The sequence below is a fragment of the Pseudophryne corroboree genome, chromosome 1 (assembly GCF_028390025.1).
Source record: "Pseudophryne corroboree isolate aPseCor3 chromosome 1, aPseCor3.hap2, whole genome shotgun sequence".
NCBI classification, from domain to species: domain Eukaryota; kingdom Metazoa; phylum Chordata; class Amphibia; order Anura; family Myobatrachidae; genus Pseudophryne; species Pseudophryne corroboree.
Genome location: NC_086444.1, coordinates 1,074,853,491 through 1,074,869,122, shown reverse-complemented (window position 1 = coordinate 1,074,869,122; position 15,632 = coordinate 1,074,853,491). Strand labels below are relative to the sequence as shown.

The following is a 15,632-nucleotide window of genomic DNA, read 5'->3' as shown; positions in this document are numbered from 1 at the left end:
AAGCAGACCTTATCCAGATGGATCAAACTGACTATACGTCAGGCTTACCTTTATGCTAAGTTACAGCCACCTACTTCAGTAACAGCTCATTCCACACGTTCTGTGGGGACGTCATGGGCAGCGAGTCGTGGGGCTTCTACGACACAGCTTTGCCGTGCGGCTACTTGGTCGTCAGTGCACACGTTTGTGCGCTTTTACAAGTTTGATACGTTCGCGGCAGCAGCATCTAGCTTTGGCCGTTTAGTGTTACAGGTGCCAAACAGCTCTCCCGCCACGGAGGAGACTTTGGTACATCCCAAGAGTACTCCAGTGACCCCTAGTGGATGAAAAAGAAAATAGGATTTTGGTACCTACCAGGTAAATCCTTTTCTTTGAATCCATAGGGGGCACTGGACGCCCACCCAGAGCAGTTTACCTGTTTTAGGAGTCCAGTGGTTCTTATGGTAACACACTTTCACGACTGGTTTAAATTTAACAAGGGTTAATCAGTTATGGTGTCAACTGTTTAGTTGTCTGTTACGTTGTGTCAACTTTATTGTTGTCTGTGAGACTATATGTAATTCTCCTTTTGTCAATCTCTCTATCGATCCTGTTCGGCTCAGTAAAAAACACTGAAGTGCTGCAGGATATGGAGGGGAGGAGTAGTCTCAAAAATTAATTTATTCAGTGCCTTCTTCCGGTGGAAGCCGTCCATATCCCAAGAGTACTCCAGTGCCCCCTATGGATTCAAAGAAAAGGATTTACCTGGTAGGTACCAAAATCCTATTTTTTTTTTTTTGCACTGACCATTGTGACCATGCTAAAGAGTGTTCCGCTTCCCCTTTGGCAATCTTGCTTTTGTGTGCCCTATCCTACCCTGTCAGTGTGTGCTCCCTGCCCTCTGCCCTGGCCGGCGACGCCAAGGAGCCTCTCCCTGGATCAGCCTGAGACATGGGTAGACTGTGTCGATCAGTGATTCTACTGGGCACCACGGTGTACTGCCGTCTGCTGCTCTTCTGGCCGTGAGAGAGAAATGGTGGCAGACGCGCGTTAGATCCAACGTGATGACCTGATTTTTATCAGTGGTCATCTTTGTTATATAGCTTTAATTATTTTGGAGGTTTTATCCTCAATAATAACCCCTGTACACAGTGCTGTATAAATTGGAGGTGCTGTGGTATATCAATAAACCTTCCCATTCCTTTTTCTCTGACGTCCTAGTGGATGCTGGGAACTCCGTAAGGACCATGGGGAATAACGGCTCCGCAGGAGACTGGGCACAAAAGTAAAAGCTTTAGGACTACCTGGTGTGCACTGGCTCCTCCCCCTATGACCCTCCTCCAAGCCTCAGTTAGATTTTTGTGCCCGGCCGAGAAGGGTGCACACTAGGGGCTCTCCTGAGCTTCTTAGTGAAAAGTTTAGTTTTAGGTTTTTTATTTTCAGTGAGACCTGCTGGCAACAGGCTCACTGCATCGAGGGACTAAGGGGAGAAGAAGCGAACTCACCTGCGTGCAGAGTGGATTGGGCTTCTTAGGCTACTGGACACCATTAGCTCCAGAGGGACCGAACACAGGCCCAGCCTCGGAGCTCGGTCCCGGAGCCGCGCCGCCTGCCCCCTTACAGAGCCAGAAGCAAGAAAAGGTCCGGAAAATCGGCGGCAGAAGACATCAGTCTTCAACAAGGTAGCGCACAGCACTGCAGCTGTGCGCCATTGTTACTCAGGCACACTTCACACTCCGGTCACTGAGGGTGCAGGGCGCTAGGGGGGGGCGCCCTGAGCAGCAATGTAAAACACCTTGGCTGGCATAAATACACCACATACAATCCTCAGGGCTATATGGGTGTATTTTAACCCCTGCCAGAACTTACCAAAAAAGCGGGAGAAAAGGCCGCCGAGAAGGGGGCGGAGCCTATCTCCTCAGCACACGGGCGCCATTTTCCATCACAGCTCCGCTGGAAGGACGTCTCCCTGACTCTCCCCTGCAGTCCTGCACTACAGAAAAGGGTAAAAAAGAGAGGGGGGGCACTAATTTGGCGCAGTTTTATATTAACAGCAGCTATAAAGGGAAAAGCACATTTTTATAGTGGTATTCCTGTATATATATATAGCGCTCTGGTGTGTGCTGGCATACTCTCCCTCTGTCCCCCCAAAGGGCTAGTGGGGTCCTGTCCTCTATCAGAGCATTCCCTGTGTGTGTGTGTGGTGTGTCGGTACGATTGTGTCGACATGTTTGAAGAGGAAAATGAGATGGAGGCGGAGCAATTGCCTATTATACAGTTGTCACCCCCTAGGGAGTCGACACCTTAGTGGATGAGCTTGTGGAAGGAATTGCGTGACAGTGTCAGCTCCTTGCGACAGACAGTTGACGACATGAGACAGCCGGCTAATCAGCTTGTGCCTGTCCAGGGGTCTCAAACGCCATCAGGGGCTTTAAAACGCCCGTTACCTCAAATGGCAGACACAGACACGGATACTGACTCCAGTGTTGATGATGAGGAGACAAACGTGACTTCCACTAGGGCCACACGTTACATGATTGAAGCAATGAAAAATGTATTGCATATATCTGATAATACAAGTACCACTAAGAAGGGTATTATGTTTGGTGAGAAAAAACTGCCTGTAGTTTTTCCTGTATCCGAGGAATTAAATGAAGTGTGTGATGAGGCGTGGGTTTCCCCCGATAAAAAACTGATAATTCCTAAAAGGTTATTGGCATCGTACCCTTTCCCGCCAGAGGATAGGGCACGTTGGGAAACACCCCCTAGGGTGGATAAAGCGCTCACACGCTTGTCTAAACAGGTAGCACTACCCTCTCCTGATACGGCCGCCCTAAAAGAGCCTGCCGATAGAAAGCTGGAGAATATCCTAAAATGTATATACTCTCACACGGGTATTATACTGCGACCAGCAATAGCCTCAGCCTGGATGTGCAGTGCGGGCCTGGCGTGGTCGGATTCCCTGACTGAAAATATTGATACCCTTGATAGGGACAGTATATTATTGACTATAGAGCATTTGAAGGATGCATTTCTATATATGCGTGATGCACAGAGGGATATTTGCCGACTGGCATCAAGAGTTAGCGCGCTGTCCATTTCTGCAAGAAGAGGTTTATGGACGCGGCAGTGGTCAGGTGATGCGGATTCTAAAAGGCACATGGAAGTATTGCCTTATAAGGGGGAGGAGTTATTTGGGGTAGGTCTATCAGACCTGGTAGCCACGGCAACTGCTGGAAAATCCACATTTTTACCCCAGGTAGCTTCTCAACCTAAGAAGACGCCATATTATCAGGCGCAGTCCTTTCGGCCCCATAAGGGCAAGCGGGCAAAAGGCGCCTCATTTCTGCCCCGTGGCAGAGGGAGAGGAAAAAGGCTGCAACAAACAGCCAGTTCCCAGGAACAAAAGCCCTCTCCCGCCTCCGCAAAGTCCTCAGCATGACGCTGGGGCTTTACAAGCGGACTCAGGCACGGTGGGGGCCCGTCTCAAGAAGTTCAGTGCGCAGTGGGCCCACTCGCAAGTGGACCCCTGGATCCTTCAGGTGGTATCTCAGGGGTACAAATTGGAATTCGAGACGTCTCCCCCTCGCCGTTTTCTAAAGTCTGCTTTACCGACGTCTCCCTCAGACAGGGAGGCAGTATTGGAAGCCATTCACAAGCTGTATTCCCAGCAGGTGATAATCAAGGTACCCCTCCTACAACAGGGAAAGGGGTACTATTCCACACTATTTGTGGTACCGAAGCCGGACGGCTCGGTGAGACCAATTTTAAACCTGAAATCCTTGAACACTTACATACAAAGGTTCAAATTCAAGATGGAGTCACTCAGAGCAGTGATTGCAAACCTGGAAGAAGGGGAATATATGGTGTCTCTGGACATCAAAGATGCTTACCTACATGTCCCAATTTACCCTTCTCACCAAGGGTACCTCAGGTTTGTGGTACAGAACTGTCACTATCAGTTTCAGACGCTGCCGTTTGGATTGTCCACGGCACCCCGGGTCTTTACCAAGGTAATGGCCGAAATGATGATACTCCTTCGAAGGAAGGGAGTTTTAGTTATCCCTTACTTGGACGATCTCCTGATAAGGGCAAGATCCAGGGAACAGTTGGAAGTCGGGGTAGCACTATCTCAGATAGTACTGCGCCAGCACGGTTGGATTCTCAATATTCCAAAATCGCAGCTGATCCCAACGACACGACTTCCATTCCTAGGGATGATCCTGGACACAGTCCAGAAAAAGGTGTTTCTCCCGGAGGAGAAAGCCAGGGAGTTATCCGAACTAGTCAGAAAGCTCCTAAAACCAGGCCAAGTCTCAGTGCATCAATGCACAAGGGTTCTGGGAAAAATGGTGGCTTCTTACGAAGCAATCCCATTCGGCAGAATCCACGCAAGAACCTTCCAGTGGGATCTGCTAGACAAATGGTCCGGGTCGCATCTTCAGATGCATCAGCGGATAATCTTGTCTCCAAGTGCTCATCTTCTAGAGGGCCGCAGATTCGGCATTCAGGACTGGGTCCTGGTGACCACGGATGCCAGCCTGAGAGGCTGGGGAGCAGTCACACAGGGAAGAAATTTCCAGGGCTTGTGGTCAAGCCTGGAGACATCACTTCACATAAATATCCTGGAGCTAAGAGCCATCTACAATGCTCTGAGCCTAGCAAGACCTCTGCTTCAAGGTCAGCCGGTGCTGATCCAGTCGGACAACATCACGGCAGTCGCCCACGTAAACAGACAGGGCAGCACAAGAAGCAGGAGGGCAATGACAGAAGTTGCAAGGATTCTTCGCTGGGCAGAAAATCATGTGATAGCACTGTCAGCAGTGTTCATTCCGGGAGTGGACAACTGGGAAGCAGACTTCCTCAGCAGACACGACCTCCACCCGGGGGAGTGGGGACTTCACCCAGAAGTCTTCCACATGATTGTGAACCGTTGGGAAAAACCAAAGGTGGACATGATGGCGTCCCGCCTCAACAAAAAACTAGACCGGTATTGCGCCAGGTCAAGGGACCCTCAGGCAATAGCTGTGGACGCTCTGGTAACACCATGGGTGTACCAGTCAGTGTATGTGTTCCCTCCTCTGCTTCTCATACCCAAGGTACTGAGGATCATAAGAAGGAGAGGAGTAAGGACTATACTCGTGGCTCCGGATTGGCCAAGAAGGACTTGGTACCCGGAACTTCAAGAGATGCTCACAGAGGACCCGTGGCCTCTACCTCTAAGAAAGGACCTGCTCCAGCAGGGACCCTGTCTGTTCCAAGACTTACCGCGGCTGCGTTTGACGGCATGGCGGTTCAACGCCGGATCCTGAAGGAAAAAGGCATTCCGGATGAAGTCATCCCTACCCTGATCAAAGCCAGGAAGGATGTAACCGTACAACATTATCACCGTATTTGGCGTAAATATGTTGCGTGGTGCGAGGCCAGGAAGGCCCCTACAGAGGAATTTCAACTGGGTCGTTTCCTGCATTTCCTGCAAACAGGACTGTCTATGGGCCTAAAATTAGGGTCCATTAAGGTTCAAATTTCGGCCCTGTCGATTTTCTTCCAAAAAGAACTGGCTTCAGTTCCTGAAGTACAGACGTTTGTCAAGGGGGTACTGCATATACAACCTCCTTGTGTGCCTCCAGTGGCACCTTGGGATCTCAATGTAGTTTTGGGGTTCCTAAAATCACATTGGTTTGAACCACTTTCCACTGTGGACTTAAAATATCTCACATGGAAGGTGGTAATGCTGTTAGCCCTGGCTTCAGCCAGGTGTGTTTCAGAATTGGCGGCTTTATCCTATAAAAGCCCTTACCTAATTTTTCATACGGACAGGGCAGAATTGAGGACTCGTCCTCATTTTCTCCCTAAGGTGGTTTCAGCGTTTCATCTGGACCAACCTATTGTGGTACCTGCGGCTACTAGTGACTTGGAGGACTCCAAGTTGTTGGACATAGTCAGGGCCCTGAAAATATATGTTCCAGGACGGCTGGAGTCAGAAAATCTGACTCGCTGTTTATCCTGTATGCACCCAACAAGCTGGGTGCTCCTGCTTCTAAGCAGACTATTGCTCGTTGGATTTGTAATACAATTCAGCTTGCACATTCTGTGGCAGGCCTGCCACAGCCAAAATCTGTAAAAGCCCATTCCACAAGGAAGGTGGGCTCATCTTGGGCGGCTGCCCGAGGGGTCTCGGCTTTACAACTTTGCCGAGCAGCTACTTGGTCAGGGGCAAACACGTTTGCTAAATTCTACAAATTTGATACCCTGGCTGAGGAGGACCTGGAGTTCTCTCATTCGGTGCTGCAGAGTCATCCGCACTCTCCCGCCCGTTTGGGAGCTTTGGTATAATCCCCATGGTCCTTACGGAGTTCCCAGCATCCACTAGGACGTCAGAGAAAATAAGAATTTACTTACCGATAATTCTATTTCTCGTAGTCCGTAGTGGATGCTGGGCGCCCATCCCAAGTGCGGATTGTCTGCAATACTTGTACATAGTTATTGTTACAAAAATCGGGTTATTATTGTTGTGAGCCATCTTTCAGAGGCTCCTCTGTTATCATGCTGTTAACTGGGTTCAGATCACAGGTTGTACGGTGTGATTGGTGTGGCTGGTATGAGTCTTACCCGGGATTCAATATCCTTCCTTATTGTGTACGCTCGTCCGGGCACAGTATCCTAACTGAGGCTTGGAGGAGGGTCATAGGGGGAGGAGCCAGTGCACACCAGGTAGTCCTAAAGCTTTTACTTTTGTGCCCAGTCTCCTGCGGAGCCGCTATTCCCCATGGTCCTTACGGAGTTCCCAGCATCCACTACGGACTACGAGAAATAGAATTATCGGTAAGTAAATTCTTATTTTTTCAAAATGCTATGTTTAATGATCGAGTGAGTTTACATTTCTTTATAAACTACTATTTTAGTACATCTTTAATGTCAAATTTACATAGAAAATTTGATGGGATTTTAAGTATCACTGATGGGTAACATGATGCACTTCAGCAGATGAATTGGGCAGTTTGCTAACCTTTAAAAGGCCCGCACGTTACTCTTATGTTGGTTTACCTCCTGCCGATATATCGGCCATTCAAGTGTTGGCCAATATATCGTGTTTCCAACCGCCGATATTTCACCGGGTGTCGGGATTCTGGCGTCTGTATCCTGACAGCCGGGATCCCGACAGCCAGTAAATTGACTGCCTCCCGTGCAGCACAGCCGATGGCCCGTATATCTGCAGACTGCCCGTACACTTGCTGCAGGGTGCTGTCGTTGGAAAATTCAAGTGCCCGCCGAGCTGGGGATCTTGACCGACCCGTCAAGCGTCCGATCGGTAAGTGCGTACACTTACCTTGATTGATCGCATGTTTGGTGTGATGACGTGTCGGACACGTGTGTACCTTCCATTACTCTCAGTAGGAAGTTTAATAAATACATTTAAGCATTGAAAGAGACACCTGACTAATAACATGTCAACAGGCCTTTAATACCAGCATTTCAAGATATATTAACCAAATATGACAAGCAGAAGCTGGGGAATGCAAGTGAAGGCTTGGAGGGCCACGTGCCGCCCCAAGGCAGCCTGTAGCCCACATGCACTGCCCTGGTTGGAATAGAACCCACTGGATCAGCCCTGTGAGGCAGCAATGCTAACCACTGTGCCAACATGCATCTCACATTGTAACCAACTTTTCTAGTGACAAAGTATGCTTGTTTCTATGGTGACTGTTTATTTACTATTTAATATTTACATTTGCTTTTGTACAGGCAGCACCCCTTTAGGATGTTACAAAAAACTTATTGAGTATCACAAAAGTGGGGACCTTTCATTTAAATATGTGAAGACATTCAATATGGATGAGTATGTCGGTGAGTTGTAGTCATTTTCACATATTACCAGCAGAGGTTTGTATGAAACTTCTTCCTGTTATGAATCATCCTTCTAAATACGTATTTTTCATGCAATATTAATCTGTAGCTACCTTTATCTACACTTCAGTCATGGCATTCCAATATTTTCTCTAAAATCTAGGAGCCAGGATGAAAGTGTAGGAGCCAGATCACCATCCCAAAAATAAAATACTAACTGAAATACTATCTCCCCTCCCCAGCTACAAAGCCCCCAAGTCCCCCACCCTGTGCAATCAACCCTCATGGTCACACAACCTAAAGGGGCACCCCCAGGCAAACCCGCCCCCCACATCTACATTGCTGTGCAGCTAACCACCCAGGCAAATAACACCACCACGGGGCCACATTACTGAACAGCTAACCAACCCATACGGCCACACAAATAAGGGGGTAACTCCAGATAAACACCTCTCCCCCCCACCCTATGACCTCATCATTACCACCATGGAAGCTGCAATCCCCAAGCATGCATAGACCCTCTTACCGGAGAGCTGTGTCAGACGGAGTTTGCAGCTGGTGCAGGCCGGGACGGACAGGCACAGCAGCCGGCGCAGGGCGGGACGACACTCGGCACATGCACACATGCATGAAATGCCGCTGCAATACAGACATGCCAATAAATCTCCGCAGGGGCTGCTGAGTATCTGCTACCTCCCTCCCTGCATAATCTTGTTGACATGGCTCCTGGGATTTGCCAAGCTCTGATTTAAGTATCTTCTTCGCCCCCCGAAATGAAACCTGAAGCCCTGTCCCCCACTTCTGATTTTGCCGATGCCATCAATGGTGACCATTGAATATTAACTCTCTGATGACTATCCCTTCCTCAGATAGGGATCTGATCCAGCAAAATATGATTGAGGCGGCTGCAAGGGTGACCTCTGTTTACCATTCTGTATTACTGTGATGACCTTCTGGTCATTAATTGTTTACAGATTGGGAAGAAGCATTTTACAGATTTTACATGGCGAGAGAATCTGGGTTTTATGAACGGATACTAGCTTCCCCAAAGTTACTGCAATGGTCATGTGTGATAAGTTAATCGCTCTGATGTCACTTACATTTAACTTTGGTACTGCATGATAAAACATGCTGTAATATTACAAAAATAAATTGGTCACTGGAGAAATGTAACGGGATATTTGTAGGTTGCAGAACCATGTCATGCCTGACTGCAAAACCTGCAACGTCTGCCAGGTTTAGTGCTTTTAAAGTTAATGTTTTTTTTGAGCTGAGTTTTATGGTTTATTCTGTATTATTGAATTCATAAATAATCTTTTCTTTTTTTTTAAATTCTGTGTTGTCTTTTGACCCCATGTAATTTGAAAAAATAAATGTCCTACAGTATGTATGGTTTTACTTGTAAGGTGTTTGTGTGGCCAATATTTAAGGCTTTTACCCCGAGCCGTCTTCCTGTCCTTGGCGGCACCATACAAACTGCATAGTGAATAACCATTGACACAGTTAAGACATTTCCAATACTTGCATGAAATAATCTTCTGCTGTATTTAGTATCTCTGAGGCTGTGGATATCTTATTTGCTTATTTTCAGGACTACCTAGGAACCACCCTGAGAGTTACCATTCATACATGTGGAACAATTTCTTCAAGCACATAGATATTGACCCCAATAATGCACACATCATGGATGGGAATGCCACCGACCTGCAGGCGGAATGTGAGGAGTTTGAGAAGAAAATCAAGGAAGCCGGAGGCATTGAGCTGTTTGTAGGAGGTATTCCCAGTGTCACCCGTTCAGCACCTACAATTGCCTCTTAATCCGTAAAATTAGTGTGTATCAGCTTTGTACACCCCTAGTATAGGTTTGCCATCCAGTGCTCTATCTCAACCAGAAATGTAAACAAAAATGCCAGAAAAGGGAGAACAAAAACAACATAACTGTCTCTACATGTTGTATGGGATATGCTGAAGACCCTGTTATTCATGCATACACAATCTAAAACATAAAGACATTACATTATAGCACAGTATAGGCGGGATGTAATGGCGTCAGAGATTGCCGGAGCTGCGGGTTGCTGACCAAACTCGGACGTTTTTTTTAAATCGGCAGTCATTTACAAGGCAACACCCGTGCCTTGTCAATGACTGTCTCTTTAAAAAAAAAAAAAAAAGTCTGAGTTCGGCTGGCATTCCGCACCTCTGGCAAACTCGGACACCATTATTACATGCCACCAAATGTCTTTTAAGTTTTACTAGTGTTGAATTGGCAGCAAAGTTGGTGTAATGGTTAGCAGTACTACCATACAGCACTGTGGTCTTGGATTTGATTCCCATCATAGCCATATATGTGTGACGTTTGTATGTTCACCCCTGTTTGTGTGGGTTTCCTCTGGGTACTCCGGTTTGCTCCCACACTCCAAAAAGATACTAGTAGGTTAATTGGTTGACAGAAATGAACCCTAGTGTGTACTGTATGTGTGTACATGTGTTAGGGAATATGGATTGTATGTTCCACTGAGGCAGGGAGTGATGAATGGTTAAATATTATGTGTAAAGTGCTGCGGTATATGTGTGCAGAAATAGTTACCAATAAATAATATCTGTGGTGCCAAACTCCGCCCCTCCGACACACCTATTACAGAGACTGATGATAACATATAGTATGCAGAAATCTGTCTGTCTGTAAAGTACCTTCTTGTGTCCTCAAACAGATGCAGAGAATGGTGTTGAATATTAAAGAACTAACCCTCCTGTTTTGTTCATTCTGCTGAGAGGAAGTTTTCATATAATATTTTTATCTCTCTTGCTTACTGTGTTATACCAACAACTTTTTTTTCTGGCAATCAATCAAAATGTACTGAGGCCTATCTATATGGCTCACCTACTATGGTTTATGCATTGGAGACCAACTGGATTGTCACAATTTGACCACAAAGTTGTGAGTCAGACTCTGAGAAGAAAAGTGTTGCTATACTAGACTGTCGTGTACCAGCTCACTTTGAGCACTGACGTTACACAATAAAATAAATCTGTTCCAATTTGTCCACCCAAAAAAAAATATATTGGATAAAAACAATATAACATTTGCTTGAGTAGAGTAAAGAATAAAAATGTGATTGATTAATGAGACTCCAGCCATGCGGAACCCCTTTCTCCCCCCCCCCCTCCCACACACCCCTTCCCACCACCACCACAAAATTGGTCTAGTTAGGAGTTGGAAAATGACCTATAGCTATCCAATAGTTAATATAAAATGTTTCCACTTGCTAATGGACCAATTAGTTGAGGCACATGTTTTTGTCTATTATTCCAATAAATCTTAAAAGCTGTTTTTTTTCATTTTGTTTTTGTCACTGTCCAGGTATTGGCCCAGATGGGCACATTGCCTTTAATGAGCCGGGTTCCAGTTTGGTATCCAGGACAAGACTAAAGACTTTAGCAATGGACACCATTTTGGCAAATGCTAAATATTTTGATGGCAATCTTTCTAAGGTCCCGACAATGGCACTGACCGTCGGTGTGGGGACAGTAATGGATGCTAAAGAGGTAGTTACACCGTTATGTCAGTATATTACAGTTAGGCAACAACAGAGGCTCCTAATGGTCTACAGCTTGGAAAAAGGATTCATTAAAAATGTATGCACAAAGTGGTTTAACCTCTTATCTTAGATGTTTTCAATAGCATGCAGCTTTAGACTTGGAATGACATATCGGGTCGTGCACCACTATTGTAAATACTGTACATCTTTTATACGCGTCTTTTTAGATCAGAGAGAGCACTTGGTAGCGCTTGGTACGTCAGACCCATAAATCTTTGTGTGTACGGTTGAAAAATAGCTGCTTAAACATACCTGAGTGTGACTAAGGGCTGAAACTAATAAGATTAAGTACATGCTAGTACATTGTAAACCCTTTTGTTTCTGGTGAACCGTTCCATTGCAGACAGCACACCAAAAGGCATGCCATTAACAGGATTCAATAAAATATGTCCTTCTAATTAATATCCATTATCGTAGTGATACAAATACAGTTCTATGGGTGGGTAGACTACATCCTATTCAGAATAAGGGGCCTATTATCACAATCTACGATTTCATGCAAATTTACTAATTTGCTCTTGCCAGGAGACCTGGCTCCGATAAGAGCTCGGCCTGGCGAAAAGCAGGAAGCAGTGTGATAGGGTAATGCGGTAAGTGTTTCCTGGTTTAGGTCTCCAGCTCACACTGCGCATGCGTAGCCGTCAATAAGCGCATGTGTCACCGGGGGGGCGATGAAGAGGGAGCTTTAAGTTTTTAAATTTTACCTTTCAAAATGAAAAAAAAAAAAAAAAAAAATCTTTATATACAAGTACTGTTATAAAGACAATAGCACGCAGCACTGTAGGAGCAGTACTTGTATGTGTAGATTTTTATACATCTTATTCAGAGCCAATATCTCCAAAAATTGCCTACATCATTTGGCAGGTGTTAAAGATTTACAAACCATCAATTTGATGTACCAGTAGATTGGGATAATAGCGCTTTAGTTATGTGCATAGCTATTTCCCCATGTGTGGTGGAGGTGGAGCGTCTGTTCGTCCAGTGGATTAGTTCATGTTGCTTGTTGTTAAGTTGTGTCATGCTTTCCTCTGGCAGGTGATGATCCTCATTACTGGTGCTCACAAAGCCTTTGCATTATACAAGGCCATAGAAGAGGGCGTGAACCACATGTGGACCGTGTCGGCTTTCCAGCAACACCCTCGCACTATATTTATCTGCGATGAAGACGCTACATTAGAGCTTAGAGTTAAAACTGTGAAATATTTTAAAGGTGAGTATTGTATGGTGAAGTAACGTGGAGGACTGTAGAACTTTTTTCATGAGTTATTCTGGATATGCTATAATATCCTTGGTTACGTCATATATAAATATTTGCTTTCCAAGTCACCGTGCCGGAGCAGTGCTCTCTGGCAACCTATGCCGACCCCACCACGGAACCTATGGTAACTGTCGGCAGGAGTATTCGGGCAGCTCTACACATGTCATGGTGTGTGCCTGTAACCTACAATGTTAGAGTTCAGTTATTAATTATAATATACTGAGATATTTTGACGTTATACCCCAGATAAAACATTTTAGATAAAGCCGTATGCTCCGAATCTGTGCGAGGCGATTAAAGTCTTTACGATGTGCCCCTGGAGTGACTGTAAAGGCACAGGCAACATTGCTACAACCCATAATGAGCTAAGATTCCATACCGTAAACAGAAGGTTATGTATGCAGTCAGACATCGTGATGAGACGTCTCAGAGTAATGATTGTTTTGCTCTGGTCTATCTGTATGTAAGATCTCCAACGTATGCAGCTTATTTGTCAGACTCGCAGATGAGCTTGTATCACTTCTTTGGACACCTGGATAAAGTCTGATATGCTCACAGCACAAATAGGTGCTGTATAACCGGATCCCGGCAGTCAGCATACCGACCGCGGGATCCCGGCAGCAGAATGCCAGCGGGGGGAGCGCAACAGAGCCTTTTGTGGGCTCACTGCGCTCACCACACAGTGGGTTCGGTGGCTCGCTGCGCTCGCCACAGGTTCTATTCGTTCCCACTCTATGGGTGTTGTGCACCATCCCTGTGAATTGCTAGGTTGGTGACGTCGGCGGTAACGTGTGCGGATGCAGCACCTTGAGATCAGATCATCTCAAATCGCCGCCTGTCCCTCTAACGCCGCCTCTGCTTATACAGGTACTGTGAACGGGTCCTGGGTTGCATCGACCCGGCAACCCATTCATACTGCACCTGACCCAGTAATAACCCTCCCTGCTTTATTCCCGGGTTGAAATACCGGGTCAGGTGACCCAGGAATTCGGGACTTACCATTTTTCACACCGCAGATCGACCCGCGTCGATCCGGCAATATCCCGGGTTATTTGTGCAGTGTGAAAGGTGTATGAGTCTTCTCATCTGATTAAATAAGAAAAGCTATGCTCTTCTTTCTGCTTCCTGTTAGTCATTCATTTTTGTAAGAAACAACTCCGTTTTGGGAGAAGTTTCTGTAGTATCACCAAGTGGGTCAGTTGTCCTGTACTAAGCCTTGAAAAGTAATAAATTGCACAGTGAAAAAGTACCAACCAACCAGCGTCTGTCATTTTTCAAACCCAGCCTGTGACATGACAGAAGCTGATTGTCCGATACTTTTATCACCATGAAATGTATCGCTTTTCAAAGCTTAGATTTAGAACATCTTCACATTGTATAAAAAAAGAAGAGATGTATCAAACTTTCTAAAGAGAAAAAGTGGATAAGTTGCCTATAGCAACACATAAGCTTGTAGGTGTTATTCTATGTACTAAATGCTCACTAGAAAAGCATTTTTTTTGCTATGGGAACTTCTCCTTTTCTCTTTTGAAGATTTTTTTTCCCCCATGTAATGACAGGTGATTGTGTTTGGGTTGGGTGTGATGGTTAATTTTGTGTTATTTCTGCTACTTTAGTTATGTTTTTTGTTTAATAAACCACACTTTCTTTTTGTTTGTTTGTGTTTTTGCATGGTTAATATTTTTATTACGTAATTTCAATATGCCGCAAAAATAGGTACAGTAGATGAGTTGTTGCTCTGAGCAAAATACACTTCAAACAAATGTGAAACTAAAGCTTGGTGCTGTGGTCATGTGACCAGTACCCCCCTTCCCCCTCCATCCCGCCTGCCCCACGGGGAAGGGTTACGCTCGGTCATGTAGAAGGATTGTGCGTGACAGCAGCCAGAGTAAAACTGAAACGGTTTCCCTTCTTCTCCAAGGTTTAATGCATGTACATAATAAACTCGTGGAACCATTGCACAGCATGAAGAAGAACTGACAGCCTGACCAGGAAAGCTATGAGAACCTGGCTGATGATCTAGTGGCTCTGCAAGACTGTAAAAGTACTGTATTACTATTAAGGTCCAATCTCTGGTTTAGCCATGTATCATTCCACTTCATATTAGTTCAATATAAATACTTTTGTTTTAAGGCTGTATAGTAGACGCAACTGTTTACTAGAAGGAATGGTATATAGTCAGTTAGCAAATGTATTGTATAATGCAAATGTAACTTTTTATAACTACTTTGCAGTTTACATAATAAATACTTTTCATTTTTGCTTTAACAGCCCTGTATACATTCAATAAATGTATCCGGAGATATTACTGAATGTAGCTATTCACCTACACTGCACATAGCCAATTGTTTGTATCACACTGCCTGATTTTCTCTGCTTCAGTCATTATTAGCTGTAACAGTTATGTTATTTGTTTTAAGGATCATTTCAAACTATTCTGTATTTATAGAGCAGTTTTCTAAAAAATAAATAAAAAAACACAAATTCATTAACTGCAGATATCTTTAACAATAAACAGATTGGCTAATGTACACAGTGGAGAGGTGATTTTTGCATACTACATCTGAAAGAGAATGGCTTTCTGTTGCAGATGCTAAAAACATCCCAAAAAACACTGTTTAATACCACCCCCTCATGTTTTCATATCCGTATGGCAGTGATCTAATATTTGTCACTTGAGGTTTCCAGCTGGTGACTGTCTGTCGCTTAGACACTAAAGCAAAGTACACACTGTCAGATTTTTTTGGGGGTTGGCCCGACAATTGGACAATTTTTCGAGAAATTGTAGGCACCAATATCTGAGCGACACACTAAAAAATATTTATTTTAAAGTTACCAATTTTGTCACATCACACCACATTTGCATTTGTCTGCCCACAAGGAGGATGACATAGTGAAGGGACAACATGAAATATGGGCAGATTATTGAGGACGCACACACACTGCTA

General features: G+C 45.1%; 1 protein-coding gene across 1 annotated transcript in view; it reads left to right on the top strand.

The window, feature by feature from the left end:
* The window catches only part of GNPDA2 (glucosamine-6-phosphate deaminase 2), a 50,059-nt gene extending 34,887 nt beyond the window's left edge, over positions 1–15,172 (top strand). The window contains exons 3-7 of the mRNA XM_063920985.1: positions 7,726–7,827; positions 9,419–9,601; positions 11,189–11,373; positions 12,462–12,636; positions 14,606–15,172. Of these exons, the coding sequence (XP_063777055.1) occupies positions 7,726–7,827; positions 9,419–9,601; positions 11,189–11,373; positions 12,462–12,636; positions 14,606–14,664 (704 nt within the window). The 3' untranslated portion in view covers positions 14,665–15,172. The remainder of the gene's footprint in view (positions 1–7,725; positions 7,828–9,418; positions 9,602–11,188; positions 11,374–12,461; positions 12,637–14,605) is intronic.
* Positions 15,173–15,632: the final 460 nt, after the last annotated feature.